The sequence below is a fragment of the Protomyctophum parallelum genome (assembly GCF_964188405.1).
Source record: "Protomyctophum parallelum genome assembly, chromosome: 1".
NCBI classification, from domain to species: Eukaryota; Metazoa; Chordata; class Actinopteri; order Myctophiformes; family Myctophidae; genus Protomyctophum; species Protomyctophum parallelum.
Genome location: NC_139697.1, coordinates 74,399,192 through 74,423,037, shown reverse-complemented (window position 1 = coordinate 74,423,037; position 23,846 = coordinate 74,399,192). Strand labels below are relative to the sequence as shown.

General features: G+C 42.0%; 1 protein-coding gene across 1 annotated transcript in view; it reads right to left on the bottom strand.

The window, feature by feature from the left end:
- Window positions 1-21,407, bottom strand: part of chm (CHM Rab escort protein) — a gene marked incomplete at its 3' end in the record, with an annotated part of 50,393 nt that extends 28,986 nt beyond the window's left edge. The window contains exons 1-10 of the mRNA XM_083759647.1: window positions 21,328-21,407; window positions 12,025-12,091; window positions 11,851-11,926; window positions 11,422-11,543; window positions 10,922-11,028; window positions 10,119-10,189; window positions 9,812-9,958; window positions 8,812-8,928; window positions 6,149-6,269; window positions 269-491 (exon numbers count right to left, since the gene is read on the bottom strand). Of these exons, the coding sequence (XP_083615773.1) occupies window positions 269-491; window positions 6,149-6,269; window positions 8,812-8,928; window positions 9,812-9,958; window positions 10,119-10,189; window positions 10,922-11,028; window positions 11,422-11,543; window positions 11,851-11,926; window positions 12,025-12,091; window positions 21,328-21,379 (1,103 nt within the window). The 5' untranslated portion in view covers window positions 21,380-21,407. The remainder of the gene's footprint in view (window positions 1-268; window positions 492-6,148; window positions 6,270-8,811; window positions 8,929-9,811; window positions 9,959-10,118; window positions 10,190-10,921; window positions 11,029-11,421; window positions 11,544-11,850; window positions 11,927-12,024; window positions 12,092-21,327) is intronic.
- Between the last annotated feature and the right edge of the window lie 2,439 nt (window positions 21,408-23,846).

Sequence of the window (23,846 nt, the reverse complement as noted above, 5' to 3'; positions counted from 1 at the left end):
TTATCCCTATCTTGGCATTGCGAAGCTCCATCCTTAAGTTACGAGCAGTTTGAACTTTGAGCAGAAGTAATTGTAGTTTCTACCAATTCCGGACTGGAGGAAGTGACATTAAATCGTTTCTTGAGTGAATGAAAATGAGTGACCCAGTTGATCAAAGGTCAACAATTAGTTGATTAATCAGAAAAGTAATCGATGGAACAATCGCCAAGAAAATACTCAACAGCTGCAGCCCTATAGTTAACATTATTACAATGGATTGATGTCTCACCTACAGAAACACTGGGGGATTTCTCCCAGACCGTACAGTGGGAACAGGAAGGGTGTGTTTCCATAGCGACCCAAGCACCGCAGGAAGTGACGTGTGGACGCCAGGCCCTCCTCCGTGGTCGTGTCTTCCGTCACCATGGCGATGGAATGATGCAGGAAGTGCCGCAGGTTGTCCGTCAGCTTCTGGGTGCGGAGGAACTCGGAGAACGGACGCTCGGCGAACGCTGTTGAGCAAGGCATCAACGGTAAATGGTAACCAGTGCGTTCATGTAGCAGAGTGGTTCTCAATGGTTTAAATGGTAACCAGTGCGTTTATGTAGCAGAGTGGTTCTCAAAGGTTTTAAATGGTAACCAGTGCGTTTATGTAGCAGAGTGGTTCTCAAAGGTTTAAATGGTAACCAGTGCGTTTATGTAGCAGAGTGGTTCTCAAAGGTTTTAAATGGTAACCAGTGCGTTTATGTAGCAGAGTGGTTCTCAATGGTTTAAATGGTAACCAGTGCGTTTATGTAGCAGAGTGGTTCTCAATGGTTTTAAATGGTAACCAGTGCGTTCATGTAGCAGAGTGGTTCTCAATGGTTTAAATGGTAACCAGTGCGTTTATGTAGCAGAGTGGTTCTCAAAGGTTTTAAATGGTAACCAGTGCGTTTATGTAGCAGAGTGGTTCTCAATGGTTTAAATGGTAACCAGTGCGTTTATGTAGCAGAGTGGTTCTCAAAGGTTTTAAATGGTAACCAGTGCGTTCATGTAGCAGAGTGGTTCTCAATGGTTTAAATGGTAACCAGTGCGTTTATGTAGCAGAGTGGTTCTCAAAGGTTTTAAATGGTAACCAGTGCGTTTATGTAGCAGAGTGGTTCTCAATGGTTTAAATGGTAACCAGTGCGTTTATGTAGCAGAGTGGTTCTCAATGGTTTAAATGGTAACCAGTGCGTTTATGTAGCAGAGTGGTTCTCAATGGTATAAATGGTAACCAGTGCGTTTATGTAGCAGAGTGGTTCTCAATGGTTTAAATGGTAACCAGTGCGTTTATGTAGCAGAGTGGTTCTCAATGGTTTAAATGGTAACCAGTGCGTTTATGTAGCAGAGTGGTTCTCAATGGTTTAAATGGTAACCAGTGCGTTTATGTAGCAGAGTGGTTCTCAATGGTTTAAATGGTAACCAGTGCGTTTATGTAGCAGAGTGGTTCTCAATGGTTTAAATGGTAACCAGTGCGTTTATGTAGCAGAGTGGTTCTCAATGGTTTAAATGGTAACCAGTGCGTTTATGTAGCAGAGTGGTTCTCAATGGTTTTAAATGGTAACCAGTGCGTTTATGTAGCAGAGTGGTTCTCAATGGTTTAAATGGTAACCAGTGTGTTTATGTAGCAGAGTGGTTCTCAATGGTTTAAATGGTAACCAGTGCGTTTATGTAGCAGAGTGGTTCTCAATGGTATAAATGGTAACCAGTGCGTTTATGTAGCAGAGTGGTTCTCAATGGTTTAAATGGTAACCAGTGCGTTTATGTAGCAGAGTGGTTCTCAATGGTTTAAATGGTAACCAGTGCGTTCATGTAGCAGAGTGGTTCTCAATGGTTTAAATGGTAACCAGTGCGTTTATGTAGCAGAGTGGTTCTCAATGGTTTAAATGGTAACCAGTGCGTTTATGTAGCAGAGTGGTTCTCAATGGTTTAAATGGTAACCAGTGCGTTTATGTAGCAGAGTGGTTCTCAATGGTTTAAATGGTAACCAGTGCGTTCATGTAGCAGAGTGGTTCTCAATGGTTTAAATGGTAACCAGTGCGTTTATGTAGCAGAGTGGTTCTCAATGGTTTAAATGGTAACCAGTGCGTTTATGTAGCAGAGTGGTTCTCAATGGTATAAATGGTAACCAGTGCGTTTATGTAGCAGAGTGGTTCTCAATGGTTTAAATGGTAACCAGTGTGTTTATGTAGCAGAGTGGTTCTCAATGGTATAAATGGTAACCAGTGCGTTTATGTAGCAGAGTGGTTCTCAATGGTTTAAATGGTAACCAGTGCGTTCATGTAGCAGAGTGGTTCTCAATGGTTTAAATGGTAACCAGTGCGTTTATGTAGCAGAGTGGTTCTCAATGGTTTAAATGGTAACCAGTGCGTTCATGTAGCAGAGTGGTTCTCAATGGTTTAAATGGTAACCAGTGCGTTTATGTAGCAGAGTGGTTCTCAATGGTTTTAAATGGTAACCAGTGCGTTTATGTAGCAGAGTGGTTCTCAATGGTTTAAATGGTAACCAGTGTGTTTATGTAGCAGAGTGGTTCTCAATGGTATAAATGGTAACCAGTGCGTTTATGTAGCAGAGTGGTTCTCAATGGTTTAAATGGTAACCAGTGCGTTCATGTAGCAGAGTGGTTCTCAATGGTTTAAATGGTAACCAGTGCGTTTATGTAGCAGAGTGGTTCTCAATGGTTTAAATGGTAACCAGTGCGTTCATGTAGCAGAGTGGTTCTCAATGGTTTAAATGGTAACCAGTGCGTTTATGTAGCAGAGTGGTTCTCAATGGTTTTAAATGGTAACCAGTGCGTTTATGTAGCAGAGTGGTTCTCAATGGTTTAAATGGTAACCAGTGTGTTTATGTAGCAGAGTGGTTCTCAATGGTATAAATGGTAACCAGTGCGTTTATGTAGCAGAGTGGTTCTCAATGGTTTAAATGGTAACCAGTGCGTTCATGTAGCAGAGTGGTTCTCAATGGTTTAAATGGTAACCAGTGCGTTTATGTAGCAGAGTGGTTCTCAATGGTTTAAATGGTAACCAGTGCGTTCATGTAGCAGAGTGGTTCTCAATGGTTTAAATGGTAACCAGTGCGTTTATGTAGCAGAGTGGTTCTCAATGGTTTAAATGGTAACCAGTGCGTTTATGTAGCAGAGTGGTTCTCAATGGTTTAAATGGTAACCAGTGCGTTTATGTAGCAGAGTGGTTCTCAATGGTTTAAATGGTAACCAGTGCGTTTATGTAGCAGAGTGGTTCTCAATGGTATAAATGGTAACCAGTGCGTTTATGTAGCAGAGTGGTTCTCAATGGTTTAAATGGTAACCAGTGCGTTTATGTAGCAGAGTGGTTCTCAATGGTTTAAATGGTAACCAGTGCGTTTATGTAGCAGAGTGGTTCTCAATGGTATAAATGGTAACCAGTGCGTTTATGTAGCAGAGTGGTTCTCAATGGTATAAATGGTAACCAGTGCGTTCATGTAGCAGAGTGGTTCTCAAAGGTTTAAATGGTAACCAGTGCGTTTATGTAGCAGAGTGGTTCTCAATGGTTTAAATGGTAACCAGTGCGTTTATGTAGCAGAGTGGTTCTCAATGGTATAAATGGTAACCAGTGCGTTTATGTAGCAGAGTGGTTCTCAATGGTTTAAATGGTAACCAGTGCGTTCATGTAGCAGAGTGGTTCTCAATGGTTTAAATGGTAACCAGTGTGTTTATGTAGCAGAGTGGTTCTCAATGGTTTAAATGGTAACCAGTGCGTTTATGTAGCAGAGTGGTTCTCAATGGTATAAATGGTAACCAGTGCGTTTATGTAGCAGAGTGGTTCTCAATGGTATAAATGGTAACCAGTGCGTTTATGTAGCAGAGTGGTTCTCAAAGGTTTTAAATGGTAACTAGTGCGTTTATGTAGCAGAGTGGTTCTCAATGGTTTAAATGGTAACCAGTGTGTTTATGTAGCAGAGTGGTTCTCAAAGGTTTTAAATGGTAACCAGTGTGTTTATGTAGCAGAGTGGTTCTCAATGGTATAAATGGTAACCAGTGCGTTTATGTAGCAGAGTGGTTCTCAATGGTTTAAATGGTAACCAGTGCGTTTATGTAGCAGAGTGGTTCTCAAAGGTTTTAAATGGTAACCAGTGTGTTTATGTAGCAGAGTGGTTCTCAATGGTATAAATGGTAACCAGTGCGTTTATGTAGCAGAGTGGTTCTCAAAGGTTTTAAATGGTAACTAGTGCGTTTATGTAGCAGAGTGGTTCTCAATGGTTTAAATGGTAACCAGTGCGTTTATGTAGCAGAGTGGTTCTCAAAGGTTTAAATGGTAACCAGTGCGTTTATGTAGCAGAGTGGTTCTCAATGGTATAAATGGTAACCAGTGCGTTTATGTAGCAGAGTGGTTCTCAATGGTATAAATGGTAACCAGTGCGTTTATGTAGCAGAGTGGTTCTCAATGGTTTAAATGGTAACCAGTGCGTTCATGTAGCAGAGTGGTTCTCAAAGGTTTTAAATGGTAACCAGTGCGTTTATGTAGCAGAGTGGTTCTCAATGGTTTAAATGGTAACCAGTGCGTTTATGTAGCAGAGTGGTTCTCAATGGTATAAATGGTAACCAGTGCGTTTATGTAGCAGAGTGGTTCTCAATGGTTTAAATGGTAACCAGTGCGTTTATGTAGCAGAGTGGTTCTCAATGGTTTAAATGGTAACCAGTGCGTTTATGTAGCAGAGTGGTTCTCAATGGTTTAAATGGTAACCAGTGCGTTTATGTAGCAGAGTGGTTCTCAATGGTTTAAATGGTAACCAGTGCGTTTATGTAGCAGAGTGGTTCTCAATGGTATAAATGGTAACCAGTGCGTTTATGTAGCAGAGTGGTTCTCAATGGTTTAAATGGTAACCAGTGCGTTTATGTAGCAGAGTGGTTCTCAATGGTTTAAATGGTAACCAGTGCGTTTATGTAGCAGAGTGGTTCTCAATGGTATAAATGGTAACCAGTGCGTTTATGTAGCAGAGTGGTTCTCAAAGGTTTTAAATGGTAACTAGTGCGTTTATGTAGCAGAGTGGTTCTCAAAGGTTTTAAATGGTAACCAGTGTGTTTATGTAGCAGAGTGGTTCTCAATGGTTTTAAATGGTAACCAGTGCGTTTATGTAGCAGAGTGGTTCTCAATGGTTTTAAATGGTAACCAGTGCGTTTATGTAGCAGAGTGGTTCTCAAAGGTTTTAAATGGTAACCAGTGCGTTTATGTAGCAGAGTGGTTCTCAAAGGTTTTAAATGGTAACCAGTGCGTTTATGTAGCAGAGTGGTTCTCAAAGGTTTTAAATGGTAACCAGTGTGTTTATGTAGCAGAGTGGTTCTCAATGGTTTTAAATGGTAACCAGTGCGTTTATGTAGCAGAGTGGTTCTCAATGGTTTTAAATGGTAACCAGTGCGTTTATGTAGCAGAGTGGTTCTCAATGGTTTAAATGGTAACCAGTGCGTTTATGTAGCAGAGTGGTTCTCAATGGTATAAATGGTTTAAATGGTAACCAGTGCGTTTATGTAGCAGAGTGGTTCTCAAAGGTTTAAATGGTAACCAGTGCGTTTATGTAGCAGAGTGGTTCTCAAAGGTTTTAAATGGTAACCAGTGCGTTCATGTAGCAGAGTGGTTCTCAATGGTTTTAAATGGTAACCAGTGCGTTTATGTAGCAGAGTGGTTCTCAAAGGTTTTAAATGGTAACCAGTGCGTTCATGTAGCAGAGTGGTTCTCAATGGTTTATGTAGCAGAGTGGTTCTCAAAGGTTTATGTAGCAGAGTGGTTCTCAAAGGTTTATGTAGCAGAGTGGTTCTCAAAGGTTTATGTAGCAGAGTGGTTCTCAAAGGTTTATGTAGCAGAGTGGTTCTCAAAGGTTTATGTAGCAGAGTGGTTCTCAAAGGTTTTCATGTCAAGGACATGGAAAAGAATGATCAAAATGATTCTATTTTCCAAACATGTTAAATATTTTTTCTGAGATTTTCAAAAATAGCAGTGGTTAAAATGATTGTGGTGCAATTATTAACTAATTTAGCTGGGGACCCCCTGGAACCCATATGGGATGGGCCAAAGTGGCATGACATGAAAATAAATATTTCATTCATTCATGCAGCCTTATATAGGGAGCTGCCGCTAGCAAGGCTGAGAACAAGAGGGAACAGTTCATGGAGTACCTTGGTATTCCTCTGGCTGGTCCTGGTAGTCCAGGCTGAAGGTCAGAAACTTCATCAGCATCCTCTTCTCCACCACACTCAGCTGCTTACTGGCAAACACATCAGCTCTGCTGCACGGAACCTAGACACGTGCACGCGCACGCCCCACACACACACACACGTTCTATTGCATCGAAACTAGACAGGTGGACAGACAGACTGAGCATCTGAACATTGGGCAGAGGGAGGGAGGGAGGGAGGGAGGGAGGGAGGGAGGGAGGGAGGGAGGGAGGGAGGGAGGGACGGACGGACGGACGGACGGACGGACGGACGGACGGACAGACAGACAGACAGACAGACAGACAGACAGACAGACAGACAGACAGACAGACAGACAGACAGACAGACAGACAGACAGACAGACAGACAGACAGACAGACAGACAGACAGACAGACAGACAGACAGACAGACAGACAGACAGACAGACAGACAGACAGACAGACAGACAGACAGACAGACAGACAGACAGACAGACAGACAGACAGACAGACAGACAGACAGACAGACAGACAGACAGACAGACAGACAGACAGACAGAGTATCAGCTGGTGGTTGAAGGGACGTGTGGATGGAGAGATGGAGGTGTGAATGTAGAGAGAGAGAGTAGAGGAGGCAGAGGGCTGAGGGAGAGGGGTCAGCCATCGGCCATCCATCTGTGTGTGTGTGTGTGTGTGTGTGTGTGTGTGTGTGTGTGTGTGTGTGTGTGTGTGTGTGTGTGTGTGTGTGTGTGTGTGTGTGTGTGTGTGTGTGTGTGTGTGTGTGTGTGTGTGTGTGTGTGTGTGTGTGTGTGTGAGATGAACAAAGCCCTCTAGACACACAAACACACAGGCAGATTTGTTAGATAGAAAGGCACACACAGAGATTATACCAAATTCTGAAATATGTCATTTAAAAATGTGGTGAACGATATCGTAGGGATCACTCAATTTGTTCATCAAATTTGATGAACACTGATAGCCAATAAAAATTTCAGAACGGGAACCCCTTTTGGTGTTTTGACGATTATGTTATACTTTAGCTATTGAAAAATTGAAAAAGCTCATACAAGCTTGTATATCTGCTATTTTTGAACAATCGTGAAAATGTGGTGCAGATGTTTGAAAATATTCTTTCAGAGCGAACATTTTTAACTCAAATCTTTGCTTCTTATTATTTTCAGATGGGTGTCCGCAGCCAAATACAGATCATTCTTGGGGTCCTTGACATGAAAAAGCACCATTGACATAGAAACATGGGTTTTTCTGAAAACTGTCAGGATTTAGAAAACATTCTTTTAGAATCGTCCTCAGGTCTAAATGGGTTATCATATCCTTCAAGACAATCATATCGTTGATGTTGGCCTTTTGTTGTGAATGAATGCCCTACTTTGTCATACTACACCTACAGAGTGTCATAAAAATCTACAAGACGTGTTGTTTGTCTGTGCTGTGTGGTTATAAATACTGAACCAAAGAAAAGTATACAAGGCCCAGGCCGTAGCGTAACGGTCTGGGCACCGGACTGGTAATCCAGTCGCAGTGTGCCGCGGGTTCGACTCCCGGACCCGACACGGCCTTTACTGCATGTCTTCCCCCATCTCTCTCCCGTTTCCTGTCAGCCTACTGTCTGTCCCTTCAAAAATCAATAAAAGGCGTAAGCCGCAAAAAAATATCTTAAAAAAAAAAAAAAAAAAAAAAGAAAAGTATACAAGAGCTTGTGACTAAATAACTACATTGGATTAATTAAAACACAGGTGCTCTTTTCCATTAACCGTTTTGGATATGGATATGGGATGTCCCGATCACGTTCTTTTGCTCCTGATCCGATTACGATCATTTGAATTTGAGTATCTGCCAATACCGATTTTTCCCGATCCGATATTTATATTTTTTATAGAACACTTATGCCATATCACAATAGTACAATATCCAAAATCGCAGACATTATCCAGTCTAATATAGAGTTCAGTCAGACAACTCTTAAGAGTGAATTTAGAATATATATTTATTGAGCATAGATATACAGTATGAAGCATATATTGGCGTCAGGGCTCTGTCCCTATTCATTCCCTGTAAATTATAAGTAGAATTACAGGGAATGAATAAGACTCCCATGCAGGGGGATCTAGAAACAGAGCCTACAGGTGGATGCTGGGGAGGCGGTGGGATTTGCAAAAACTTAATGAGCAGCAGGTTAGCAGCAAGCAAGGCAGGGAGACAGCAGCAGCAGCAGTGGTGCACGACCGCACAGCAGGAGAGAAGCCAAGAATGAGCAGGTAGGCAGAGAAGTTTAAATAGCCGCTCTGATCAGGTAAAGAGTGCATGAGACTACCGGTAGTCACCTGATCAGGTAGGCGCACTCACGAATTGTCTGCCTGAACTAGCTACGCAAGCATCGCATCATAGATATAATATCGATACTAGGGATGTCCCACTCCCGATCACGTTTCTTTTGCTCCCGAACCGATTCCAATCATTAGAAAATGATGTGGTCAGCCGCGATTTCCGATCACGTCATCGGATCGGGACAACCCTAGTTTTGGACATACAAGGTTTTCGATAGCGACAATGTATTTCAAGACCCAAAGAATATCAAATTCAGTTCCTCATTAGTAGAGCCTTTGCGTGTCCCAGGGCGGTCCTACCTGTTCCACTCGGCCGTCCCGATAGGTCAGGATCCTGGTGAGGTTCTTGAACTCGGCGTAGCGGCTGACGTTTGATTTGATGAGCAGGTCAACCAATGGGCCACGAGAATACATCAGCTGGTGGGGGGGAAAAGGACAGAAGGAAAAGCAGAGGTGAAAAACCATCATCTTATCTTTGTCACTGGTCGGGATTTTGTTTCCTACATTTTGTTAATTATAATTTCAAAACATTTTCAATAAACATTCCCAAAAAGCAAAAACAATCGTGAATTAAAAAATAAATCCACACACGTGTTCCACACCCACAAAAGGCCTCTGCCCGGGCTCTGGACAGGGTCCCTGCCCAGTGTCCATATATGGAGCTGGCCTGTTCTGACATCATTCTGACGTCTGCATAGACTCCATATTTGGGCATGCCTGACAAAAACTCCATATATGGGTATAAAAGGGACACAGACATAATATCTGGGTGGGGCATGCATTTTAAACGTGCATCGTTCCAAGTAGGCCAGTGCCCAACGGGCACCGCTGTAGAGGCTCCAACGGGCACCACTCGCTGTATGTCATGCTTTAGCTATTGAAAAATAGCAGATCTACAAGCTCATAGATCTGCCGAGTGGCGCGCTACGAGCGCTACGAGCTTGTAGGTCTGCTATTTTTGAAAAGTCGTGAAAATGTGGCGCAAATCTTTGAATATATATTTCAGAGCGAACATTTTTAACTAAAATATTGGCTTCTGGGGGGTCCCTCGAACTACATATTTTGAGATGGGGTCCGTGGCCCAATAGAGATAATTCTGGGGGTCCTTGACATGAAAAAGGTTGAGCACCACTGACATAAACATGGGTTTTTCAGAAAAAAAATGGATTTAGAAGACCTCAGTCCAAAATGGGTTAAAGAACGACTAGAGACAAATCGAATCTACCGGTAGCAGTTTTAGCAGGAGAAATATAATATACCACAACACAACCTTCAGAATAGAATAGAATAGAATAGAAACCTTTGACACAAGGTCGATATTGAATCGTCGTCCTTCCTTCAGCAGCTGAGCGTAGGTGATCTTCTTCTTGACTGGCTCCGATTGGCTCTCATTAGGAGAGGGGACGGACTGGCTGCCCTTAGGCCCCTCCTGCTCTGTCTCCACAACCTACAACGTCATTAGTCAAGTGTTAAGTCTTAACATGATTCAAATATCCTGCATTTTCATCTAAAATTATGTTGCATTTATTAAGCCTTCTGAATTGACATCACTACCATAAATGAATCAATACATTGATCATTCAACTCATCCATCCAGTGTTTAATACCTGTTCTGGTGTTTCTGTGGTTTGTTCTTCGGGTGATTCCGATAGTTCTTGGGCGTTCCCAGTTGGTGAGTCTACGTTACAGGAGATCAAAACAAAGAAGAGTTTTAGAATTCTCATCAGAATGTCAGAAATCTCAGTTATTGGGGAGTTCTATGAAGGAAGATCCTGAGCTGAAGTCTTTGATATTTTTGAATTGTTTTGAGAGTGAAAGTGGTTAAGTGTGTCTGTGGGTTTTATAAATATTTAACCAATGAAAAAGTATTAAGCGTGTGCGACTAAATAATAACTACCTTGGATCTATTGGAACACAGGCTCATTTCCCCACATCCTCAGAAAAGTAACAGTTTTGGACATACAAGGTTTCTACCCGACAGCGACAACAATACCCCTCAGATTATGTCTGGGATGCGACATTTGAAATCCTAGCCGGGTTGTGCTTACAACCACGCCCCGCTTCTGTGGCCAACGCGGAAGTGCCTCTCGCCTCTCGCCTACAACAACTGCGGACTGTCACTAGACCTAAATATATTACTCTATGGACTAGACTGCGACAGAGGCCCGCCGTCTCAAGCGAACTTGAGCCACGTGAGACACCACCTAGTGAGCTAAAGCGAGCGAGTTGCGAAGTGTCGAACTTTGCGAAGTTGGCTTAGCCGACTCGGGGCCAGAATAGGACAGAATAGTAAATCATGTTCTGGCGAGAGCGTTTGCCCCGACTGCCACTCAAAGTGGCTACTGGCTAATCAAGGTGCGTCCTTGCACAACCTGGATAGGTTTTCGGAGCGTGCATCTGGAATTCAAACCTGTGGTCTCTGCGGTGCAGCCACTTCCTCCTCCGGATTCTTCTTCTATGGTGTTCGAGGCACCAGCCGTCTGAGTGACTTCCACCTCTTCTGCCTCCTCTTCCTGACTGAGGAGACAAGTAATTATTATTATTATTATTATTATTACAAGTAGGGACACAAAGATTCATCCAACAATCAATCTAGGGAAAATTCATCCAATTCCTATTTTCCTTTCCTTTTTTTATACTGCAGCTTTTAGCCCAAGACTCCAAGACAAAATTAATGTCTCTTTGGGCTACAAATAAAAGTGAACGTTGAAAATTGAATACTGGGTCTATGCGGTATCTTGTAAGACATTCTGATATTACATGTTGGAAAGCACATATACTGTAATGTGGTAAGTACAACTTTGCCAAAATGTTAGTGCTTGTGTGTGTGTGTGTGTGTGTGTGTGTGTGTGTGTGTGTGTGTGTGTGTGTGTGTGTGTGTGTGTGTGTGTGTGTGTGTGTGTGTGTTACCTGGCGTAACAGAACACCTGGAGGTTACTAATGGCAGAGTCTGTAGATGACAGACATATGGTTTCCTCTCCCTCCTCTATTAAGCTGGACCAATCATGGGCCGTCTCCTCTATGCGACTCGCCTACCAGTGGCACATGGTGCAGCACACACCCACAAACACACACACCACACACACACACACACATAACCACAACCACAACCACAAACACCACGCACACGCACACTATCATTATCAATAAGAAAATGTAGTAATGTAGTAAGAGCACCATAAAATGCCTAACTTTAAGAGAGAAAGAACATTGTGCCAACAATCTGCATTCTACTTGGAGAGGAGAGGAGAGGAGAGGAGAGGAGAGGAGAGGAGAGGAGAGGAGAGGAGAGGAGAGGAGAGGAGAGGAGAGGAGAGGAGAGGAGAGGAGAGGACTCACATTGTTGTACTCTTGAATCCAGGTGAGGAGGCTGTTGAAAGTAAAGCTAGCCCAGTTCCCTGCATAGTAACTCCTCCTGCAACGCCAAACACATCATTACATCAGTGTCACAATTATGTTGTGAGCTTGCACATCTTCTATTTTTGCTATTTTTTAATTTGAATGCTTTCTGACCTGTCGACATGGAGCACTCGCTGTCCAACTCTGGAACATGCTGCTGCCACGATGGACTCAGCTAGACCTGAAACACAGGTAAACAAAGCAAGTGTTCATTTTGTCCACTAAAATATAACAACAAATGTTTTTTAAATAAAAAACTACATAAAAAAACGAATCTAGGATTACTAAAACTAAGAGTAAATATAGTGACAATTTTGTCAACTAATTTTGTCAGTAAAACTAAAAGACAAGTCTTGTAATGTTTGGTTGCCACTCGAGCGTTGCGCTCTGAAAATAACAGATCTACAAGCTCACAAACAAGTGTAAAATCAGCCATTAGGATACATTTTTAGTAGACTAAATCAACTGTAGATTTAGTCGCCTAAAACTAGACTACATCTAAAACATTTCAGATGACTAACATATGACTAAAGCTAAGTTACATTTTATTCAAAAGACTATGATTAAAACTAAATACATTTAATTTAATTTTAAATGCTGTCAAAATTAACACCAGTGATGTAAATAGGTTTTCAATGAAATGAGTCCCGGGATGCAGGGTCTTATAGATGAGTCCCAGGGACATTTTGTGTCCCACTTTAACGACGTTAGGAGTCATATTTTGCCATTTTTACAAATTGCAGCATTTAACTCCGATTTAATTTTGTATGGTTATAATGTGGTTATATTCATGTAGAAAACAGAAGAAGAAGTTTGATTGATATCAGATGGATACTAGTTACGTGACCCAACCACCTGATATCTGATATCATTGCAATGAGCAACAAAGAGAAAGAATTGTAGCCTATAATTTATATAATTATTATGTGATATGGATATCATTAAATATATATATTTTTTGTCAAAATAACTCAATACACATTTTGTGACCAAGACGTCCACAGACATCCTGGGAATTACCGCTATGTGGTGCCCAGGACGTCTGTGGACGTCTTTTTTTTATTGTTTTGTGATTTTTATAAAAAATAAATAAAATGTCAAAAATAACATTGGGTCACTATTTTGAAAATGTTGAAAGGGCACACATCGTGGGATAAAAATTTAGAGAAAAAAAGAAAGGGCACACAAAGCGGTTTAATATTGTGACCGAAACACTGTAATGTCGTGTGATCATATTATTTTCCAAGAACTTTCAAAAATAGCTCAGATCTGCAAGCTCACGATGCCTTCCGCTTATAGATCAGCTATTTTGACTTTTTGAATTTTGTTTTATATCATTTTAAGGGCTCAATTAAAATCAGGAAAAGATAACACTGCCATATCACATTACGACATCCCAGGCAATATTCTTCTTGTCCCATATCACGGACGGTATTGATATAATATCAAGAGTTGACTTGATAGTCAATAATGTCGTTTAGGGATAAACAATATCGGTGCAAGAATTGATCCTTGTGCCCTGTCCTGTAGAGCTGGACGGTATTGATAGGACATCAAATCAAATCATGATTATTTATAACTTTTGCCTCAATTGAAATTAATGAACGATTATAAAACAAAAAGTGAAAATAGTACATCTACAAGCTCACAGTCACAAGCTTATAGATCAGCTATTTCCTCAGGCCACCATTGTTCAATGTTATGTAATACAGGGTTTCAGAGATTCATCAGACTAAGCGATTTAGTCGATTATACAAAAAAGCTATTACAATTTATTTGTCAATTCCTTGATATAAGAAAAGAAAAAACCTGCTTCTCAATAATTAGATTAACCTACATGAGCAAGATTATGAATTTAGAATGAATAAATGTCTATTATTTCGATATTGGTTACTCAACTCAACTCAACTATATTTATATACCGGTAGCACATTTATCATGGCCAGGTCAACCAAAGTGCTGTATAGGTTAAAAGAAAACAAAGAGCAAACAATGCAATGCAAGTTGCCCTGCCCTATCCGTGAGGCGCACCACACTCGTATGCACAAAAACACAACAATGACCACCTGACACCACCTGAAACACATCCCTGTGTGAGAGGAGAGGAGACGGGGGGGGGGGGGGGAGAGAATAAAGAGATATCTGGTGAGAAGCAGAGGGCAGAGAGACAAAGGACAGGAGAGGATGATTGAAAGTTGGAGAGAGAGAGAGAGAGAGAGAGAGAGAGAGAGAACAACTCCATTATGGCTGTGCTTTCTGTCCCATCCTGTCCTCCCTCCCTCCATCCATCCATCCTTCTTTCAGTGACCTCGCTCCCCAAGGTTCCATCACACACACACACACACGCGCGCGCGCGCGCTTGAGACACGCGCACACAGATCCGCTCTCGCACACACACAACACACACACACACACACACACACACACACACACACACACACACACACACACACACACACACACACACACACACACACACACACACACACACACACACACACACACACACACACACACACAATTCCATCTTGCAAGAGTGCACATGCTCATCTAAATTACACATCATCTCTCTCTTACGCACGCACACATGCATGCGCATACACACACATCCTATCAGCTGAAGACAATGGAAAAGTGATTTATTTCTTGGAAAGCTGAGCTAGTGATATAAAGTATTTTGTGCGCACACATACACACACACTGTACACACACACACACACACACACACACACACACGTTGTGCCGGTATACAAAAAAAAATCTTCTCAAGAAGCACATGTGCTACTGGCTGCTAACTAAACAGACAGGACCAGGAAACACATTTAGGTGCATCATATAATAGACTCACACACTTTGTATTAATGTTGTGTAAACAGGTAAAAACTAAACCACCGGCATACCGAAACAATCACAAATACTAGCACAAACTGGGGCTCGTGGACAAAATCTGGATACCTCTGACCAAATACCTTGATATCAATATTGTGTGAGGAATCAGATAATATCGTATTTTGGCCATAATATCATATGTTCTTTTTGTCGTTTTTTTTACATTTTCAAAAATAGCCAAGGTAGCAGTAGTAGTAGCTAAAGTAGCACTACTAAAAGCTCACATCGGCGTGAGCTTGTAGATCTGGCTATTTTTAGTTAAAAAAAAATTGAGATATGTTTACAATATTAAGTATGAAACAAGCCATATACTACTGTAAGTGATTAAAAGACAAACAAACACATTACCATGACATTACAATATCTAAAAACAGGATTTCTCGTCTCATATCACAACGATATATTATGGATATATAATATGATATGATATAACGTTGATATAGTGCCCGCTGCGCAGCCCATGCAGCCCTAGTACAAACAGAAACGGCTGCAGTGTAAACTAAAGATGCTATAGAGACGTGTCACCGCCGTAGACAATGGATGTGTGCTGGACACACAGACTGTTGATGACCACGCAGAAGGAGACAGAGAGAGGGGGGGGGGGGGGAAGAACGACTCACCATGGATCCTATATGAACTCATAAATCTCTCTCTGCTTTGATAGAACATTCTGTCACACTTTGCCATCTCTCTCTCTCTCTCTCTCTCTCTCTCTCTCTCTCTCTGTCCGTCGCCTGTCTTTCTCTCTCTATTTGCTGCTGGATAGCACTCCCTATAAATAAAGTGTCTAATGTGACTTTTTCAAGATGGAGAAAGCGAGGGTGAGTGAAAGAGAGAGAGAATGAACACATACCACACGCACGCACGCACGCACTACATTGCCCTACAATCATCTCTCTCTCTCCCTCCCTCTCAGACCACACCTATTCAGTTTCTCCTTGTCCGTCTGTTGGCTGCCATCCAACGTTTACATAAACAATGACATGCCTCTCTACTGGTGAATCCATTTTAAAATCGATACACATTCTTAGCATATTTTTCTACACTGAGAAAACCATTACATTTACACTCTCCGTTTAAATTAACAACTGAGCATTTTACTGTGTAGGCAATAATGTTAGTAAAGGGCATGCTGATATTACAGATTTTGTTTTGTCTTTTTTTGTCTTTAAAAAGGGTATGGTACAAAAGCCTTTGCTATGATATTTGTTATCCATGTTTTGACATTGATGGATTACGTCTACGGAAATGTATAAAGAATAAAATAAACCAGAATTCTTTAACACTTATCTCAGCAACATGCTAATGATGTCCAAATGTCTGAAAACATTACAAAGTGAATTCAAGTTTTTATATTTTATATTTAATTAAAACTTGTGGTCTTAAAAAAAACAGTTGCACCTGAGACCTCATGCCAAGAGTCTGTGTATGCGTGTGCAAGCATGCGTGTCCCACTGTGTGTGTGTGTGTGTGTGTGTGTGTGTGTGTGTGTGTGTGTGTGTGTGTGTGTGTGTGTGTGTGTGTGTGTGTGTGGGGGGGGGGGGGGGGGGGGGGGGGGGGGGGGTGCATGTGCGTGTGCGTGTCTGTGTGTGTGACAGGGTGCATCCAACAAGAACCAACATGGTTCCTTGGGCAGATGGTCTGCGTATGTGTGTGTAATTTTGTGTCATTCTTCGAAAAGAGCTTGAAGGTATAACACCTGACCCTGACTGACACACACACGTTTGTATTTCTATACTTGTGGGGACAATGGGACATTAACTGCCAATGAATGACAAGATCTTTTTTGGCTCTAGGCTCACGGTAAAAATGCCCCAAAATAGTTAAAAATGGCATTCATAAAATTGCCATCCTGAAATGTTAATGATAAAATAACAAACATTTTTGACAGGTAAGCCTGTAACAATTATTACATACCAGTAATCATAATCATCAAAATCGTTGAAAAATGTTGAAGAGAATTGTAGATCAAGTCGGGTTTAGTGTGTTCCGCTGGGAAAGTGTAAATTGTGTAATCGTGACAGCCCTATTGAGAGGACCAGGAAAATGGTCCTCACAACGTCTACTTCTACATTTCTACTATACTGTGAAGACATACTCTCACAAGTATAGGAACACACACACACATGACTGGCTGCTGACACTCACACAGCCCTAAAGTCTCCGCAAGGTAAGTGTGTGCACGTGGTCAGTTGGTCACACACATCAAGATATCTCCCATTGGCCGTGTCACCTGCAATCTGGACGGCCCAGCTGGTCTAGTGACACACACACACACACACACACACACACACACACACACACACTGTAATTTATGCAGGTCCAAACGCCTGGTTGATATGAAATTACTGCACAGAAACATTCTGTAAGCATGTTTCTTAACACAATCGGTGCCGGGATGCCTTCAAAATAGGTGCTCTGGGGTGCCGGAAAGACATGGCCGCTTTAACTCGGAAACAATCCGGAAGAAAACCGGAGAAATATTTTGTTAGCTTTACTTGGTCTCGAGTCTATTATATTGTCTATTATGTAATTATGTAATTATGTATGTCTATTATATTGTCTATTATATAAGTCTATTATATTGCTAGAAGCTCCAAAGCATTCATATTTTGAACGAGAGGCATGTTGAAGTCAGAAATGAAGCGCGTAGTATATCCATCAGATCAAAACCACGGAGAGCGCACTGGATTAGGAGAGACGAGGCATTCTTTCTGCCGCGCTAACAGCTAATCAAACGGTAAGCTAATATGATGGCAGAGCGAAGCGGCGGGTGACTGAGTCTCAGTCAAAAATTTAAAAAAGGGAAAGAATTCAGAATATTCTTCTCTCGCCTGATATCATTGAGGACGCGCTAGGACGTGTACACACGCCCTTTGTACGCGTCGATTGGGTTCCCAACGGTTAAATGGTAGGTCATGACCAATCCTGGTCACAGGATTGCTTCAGTTGCCTGTGGTTGGTCAATGCATGTATCAAATGATGTTTTATTGAGCGTGAGCCGGGTTCCAGAGTGGAGGAGTATATTTTAGACTACACAAATGTTTTCCCCACATGACAAGAGCAGCACTGGTGAGGGATATCATATAAACTTATGATCCAATCCATAACATGCGAGTGCTGGGCAATATATCAATATTATATCAATATCATGATGCCATGAGACTAGATATTGTCCTGTAATTTGCAGATTGTAATATTGTGTGTTATGGCGAACGTGTCTTTTCCTGACTTTAATCGCTAAAGGCTTATTTTAAAATTGTCCAAAACCTAGTACAAACAGCTGCTCTACAAGCTCACAGTCACAATGTGATGTGTTGTCACTAGCTTGTAGATCTGCTATTTAGGCTATTTTTTTTAATAGATTTGACTTCACCACAATATGATTTTATCGTCACAACATCCATAGAGGTATGGTCATAATATTGTTATATTATATTTTGTCTATATTCAACACATCTCTCGGTATGTCAAGTTTTCTCTAAACTTTTTTTTTTTTTTTTTTTAATCCCACGATTTTGTAACCCAGTTTTCTTTTTCACCCAGTGCCAATTATCTAATGTAATCCTGGGCGCTACACTTCCTCTGCCAACCTGGGGGGGCAGCGGACTGACCTCATGCCTCCTTCTATGCATGAGTCCAAGCTGCTTCTTTTCACCTGACAGAGGGGAATTTCCCCGGCCGGACGTAGCGCGTGGAAGGGACACGTTATTCCGACCAGTTCCTTTCCCCTCCATCAGGCGCCCCGGCTGGCCAGGGGGAGGTAGTTTTAGAGACCAGGATTACGGCATGTTTTTGTGAGGGTATCTACCCTAGGGGACACAGGGAGAACATGCAAAATCCACACAGAAAGGCCCTATCGCCAACCCCCGCCTCGGGTATGGGCACTGATGACGCGGAGGAGGGAACACGCCGCCAGTGCCCACAGCGTCCCCAGCGGGAATCGAACCCAGGACCTTGTTTTCTCTAAACTTCATATTGACTTAACTTCCAGTAAGAGATTTTTGTTTAAAAAAATGTAATATACATAACACATTTTCACATAATGTACATAATGTATTATACATTATACATTGCCTATAGTGCTGGCAGTGAGTATTTCACAGTATGCAGATGCATGCTTTTTGTTTTTGCTTATTGTAAATCGCTCCTCCAAACTGGAAGAATAATTCGGCAGTCCTATACAGTACTATACATATACAGTATACACCCTTCCATCAGCGCTGGAAGGGGGGTGCGGAGGGTGCTCCAGCACCCCCTGCTGGTGGAGAGGAGAATTCTTTGACATGTCTATCAGAGCGTGCTGAATGCAGAATGCACAGCGAGTGAGTTGACAGATAGACACAACATGACGAGACAGCAAAAACCTATTGTAGTTTTATTTTCACCTGCACCAGGTTTAAAGAAATCTAACCCAAACAACAACACAATAAGAGTCACACACTGTTATTATGATTAACTTGGTTAACTAGGTCCTAAAATAAGTCATTATTAGGCCAATTATACCTGAATAAGACCCAGCTCCCCCTGGTATAAATACCTTCCAGCGCCCCTGCACCCTTCCTTCTACCCAAACACTGCAAGAGCACACACGCACTGCATGAACACACAGTCACACACACACACACACACACACACACACACACACACACACAACAGCCTTAGCCATGGACAATGCTTCAGACCATAGCAGTAGTCATTTTTGTCTGAGGTGCTTAACACATATTCCACTGATACTCTAGGCCTGATAGTCACTCACTACTACAACACTCACTTCTATACGGTATGTGACAATCACAAGCATTATTTCTGGGCTTAAGTAAGCACCAAAGATCATTATTCCATAGTGGCAGCCACAAAACAGCACTCCAGTACAACCATAACCCTAGCCCCGCTCGGAACCCTACGTAATATTTGGCATCTAACCCCCATCAAGAATGCGCAGCATGGACGTTTCCGATGGTATGTACGTCTGTGTAACATTTAGCCAGGGACAGATGGCATGGGACCCACTGTAAAGTCATCCAAATGTCAGAAACTTTACAGGGTTCCGAGTGGGGCTACCATAACCCTAGCCCCTCTCGGAACCCCCTCGGTCAGCCCAATCCGAACCGAACCGGGCTGACCCGTAGGGTCCCTGTGCGTTACTTTTTTTCGTATGGGAATGTCGGAACGCGGACATAAATATGCTCGTTAACATCGTATCTGTGGCGTTTGACGGCCTTTTTTTGTTTGAGTTATTCTGAATTCGTGAACTATAAGTACCTATACATAACGCTGCAAATATCTCCTGTGGCGCGGAAGCCGTTAAGTATTTTTAATCTATGTTTGACCGGTTTAGATGCTTGGATTCTTCTTGTTTATTTACCGTTCATTGTACCGCCTCCCGATGTGCGGTTGGCTTGTGCCGGCTACGTCCCTGCCTCTGATCTGCTCTGTCATAGCTATAGCGCCACTAGCTAGCCAGATAGGCGGTACAATGAGGTGTCAATAAACAAGGAAGGAAAAGAAGAATCAAAGTGACCAAATCGGTCAAACAAAAATAAAAATACTTAACGGCTTCCGCGCCACAGGAGATATTCGCAGCGGTATGTATAGGTACTTATACTTCACACATTCAGAAGCCCTCACACGAAAAAAAAGTACTGAAAGAGCGCAGACAGGCCTTATCCACGGTGTTTATGTTTTATTTATGTCCGCGTGGCAGGGTAGAGCTGGAACAGGACCCCATGGTCTGGGTCTAAAAAATGTCAGAAACTTCAGTACCATTGGGTTCTGCTTGTAGGGCTACCATAACCCTAGATATGAATCCAGTCCTGTTCGTTTCTCTTCCCTACACATACAGTACCATTAAATCTTCTCACAGAAATGTGTCCCTCAATATAGTCTACCCTCAATACAACAGTAGGTTGTAGGTATACCTACAACCAACGATGTACTGTCTAGCATAAAGTTCTGTACTATATATAGTACAGAACTTTATGCTAGACAGTACATCGTTTTATGTGGATGTAAAACATCAGTCAGTAAGTTACTGTCAGTAGCCTAATGTGTGTGTAGTGAATGATGCAGAATCATTACAATAAAGTATATTTCACAGGTTTAAAATTTAAAAAGACTGTTACAACGGTATGATTTAAGGAAACAAAAGTGTTTTCATGTTTCTTTTCTAGCCCTGGAACTATGACTGTCATAAGTAGGCTACTCGAGCGTCATGTGAACCATGCATGGCTACTAGCCGTGATACATGACTGTCATAAGGACGAGCGTCATCATCATGTGAACCATGGCTAGTTGAATTCATATTTCTATGCTGCATTATGTGTCGTTTCGTTACAAATGCATGTACCAAGAGCAATTCTACATTAGCCACAAGCTAAAGTCAAGCTACACTGTCTAGCGTTTACAATGCAGTTATTACTTTTTACATAACGCAATTTAAGACTGTCAAATACACAGACAGGCTCGAGCTCCATCACTTGACATTACACGTGAAGTCACTGTGTAATGTGATCGCAGTGTGTTTACCTGTGCCCAATATGACAACGTCAAATTCAGATGGGAGATTCTCTGCAGCCATGTTGTTGTCGCTGTGCTGAAGTCATGTGACACACTGATGCTGCTGCTGCGCTGCGATGGCTGCGTTTCAGTTCATCAGTCAACATAAACTGCGAGGAGGACGCTGCGCTGCAGCTGATCATGATGTTGGGGGTGCGTTTGTAGTTCCATCACATGGTTGTGGTTAACTTGTAAAATCTATATTCTTTTCCCCAATATTTTTATTTGGACTACCCCCCTTTCCCCTTTGCCACAGACCCAATTTGGAGAAGAAAAATACTGTTATTTTTTTTTTATATATTTTATGTTTTATGTGTGAGAGGAGAGAGACAGAGAGACAGGTGTATTTAACAATACACCTGTATTGTTAAATTTGCAGACGACACAGCTATTGTTTATGATTGAGGATGATGAGATAAGCTATCGAAGAACAGTGGATGAGTTTGCCGGTTGGTGCAGGAGTAACTTCCTTCAGCTTAATATAAAAAATATTATATATTATATTTGACTTTAGGACTGGTGCTCATGCACACCAGGAAATAGTCATTGGTGGGGATGGAATACAGTGATTGTGGAGGAATACATATGTAGCCTACTTGGGTAACGTACTAACGTACAACGATTGATTCCAAGCTGACATGAATTCCAACACTCACTCCATCTATAAGAAAGGTCAGCAGAGGCTAAAGGCCTATTCATAGTCTGGATTTTCGGTGGTGAGGTGACCACCGCTCCGGTGGTGAGCTGACCACCGGAGCTGAAATAACGTTGAGCGGTGGTGAGTAAAAACAGAGAGAAGGGCTGGAGCGGTGGCGGTGGTTTGCTCTTCACCGCGGCTCGTGACGTCATGTTGTAGTTCGGTGGTCACCCCACCACCGAAAATCCAGACTATGTATGAGCCTTAAGAATGTTATGGCACTTTTCCATCGATCCTTTGTGGAGAGTGCATTGACATTTTTTTTGTTTCCTGGTATGGCTCATTGAGTCATTATCATTAGTTAAGAAGAACAAACTCCATAAAATCATCAACGTGTCCCGCAAAATAGCTGGGGTATGATTTGAGAGTATGACTTCAATGTATGAGACCCGGGTACTCCAGAAGGGGAAAGCTATACTAGGGACAATACACACCCGTTACACAGCCAATACCATCTTTTACCATCAGGGCGACGGTACTGCAGGTACCTTCTCTGCAGGCTAGGGCCTCAAGATCGTTTGTTCCCATAAGTATAGGACTTATGAACAAGCAGTCCCATCTCAGTTCCATGCATAAAGTGTGATGTGATGCCTCTTGGAACTATGACTGGTGACCTTCTGTTGGCATTTTTTTCTTTATTGTCAATACTGTGTGATCTGTTTGTTTTCTGTATCCTGATGAAACAAATTTCCGAAAGGACAAATAAAGTATATCTATCTATCTAGAGAGAGAGAGAGAGAGAGAGAGAGAGAGAGGCTCACAACACATGCGATTGTAGATTGGCTTATACTGTATGCTAAACACATTTTTCTGGACGACCGGACACACTGGAACCCATTACGGATCCCTGCTGGGTGTCCCCAGAGCCCACTTTAAGGAACCACTTGATATAGGAATAATCCAATCGATCGGAATTTTATTTATTTATTATTTATTGTGACCGCAGGTCGCATTTACTATGAAATTGTGCATTTCCCGTCAGTCAGTCAGTCAGTCAGTCAGTTGGTTGGTTGGTTGGTTGGTCAACCCAGGCATGACCCTGCATATAAGGTCATGCCTTGTGACATCACGTGACATCATCAGGGATGGAGATCCCTGATGTCATCAATATTGGCCAGCAAGTCTATACATCTCAACCTCAAACCCTTAAATCTCCATATGCAGCTGACCTGTTCTGACATATGGTGTTCCTTCCCCATCCATCCTATTCCATCCATATCTCTCTTTTGACTGAAAAGTTTCCATTTAAACTCTATAGATGGACCTGCCCCAAAGTTATTAGTGCAGTCACGCCCGGCAGCCGGCGAAAACTAGTGTTCTCAACAGGCCCTGGGCCCTCATCAAACTCTGTACACTCAAGACACTGCCCCCGCTTAGATCTCCATATATGGATCTGACCTGTTCTGACATTCCATATGTTGATCTGACCACATCAAACCGTGTACACTCAAGACACGCTCCATATGTGGCCAGTACAGAATTCATTCCATATGTTATCTGACCCCCCCATGCCAAAGCGCCAGAGATGGGCAGTATTTGAAATACATGTATTTGAAATACGTATTTGTATTTCGCTGAGATGGAAGAAATGAGATGTATTTTGTATTTAAATACATGTTTTGACCCAGTATTTGTATTTTGTATCAAAATACATTTTCAATATATTTTGCCCATCAGAGATGGGCAGTATTTGAAATACATGTATTTGAAATACGTATTTGAAATACTTTTTTGTATTCTGTAATTTGTATTTCGATGGGGATGGAAGATGTATTTTGTATTTTGTATTTAG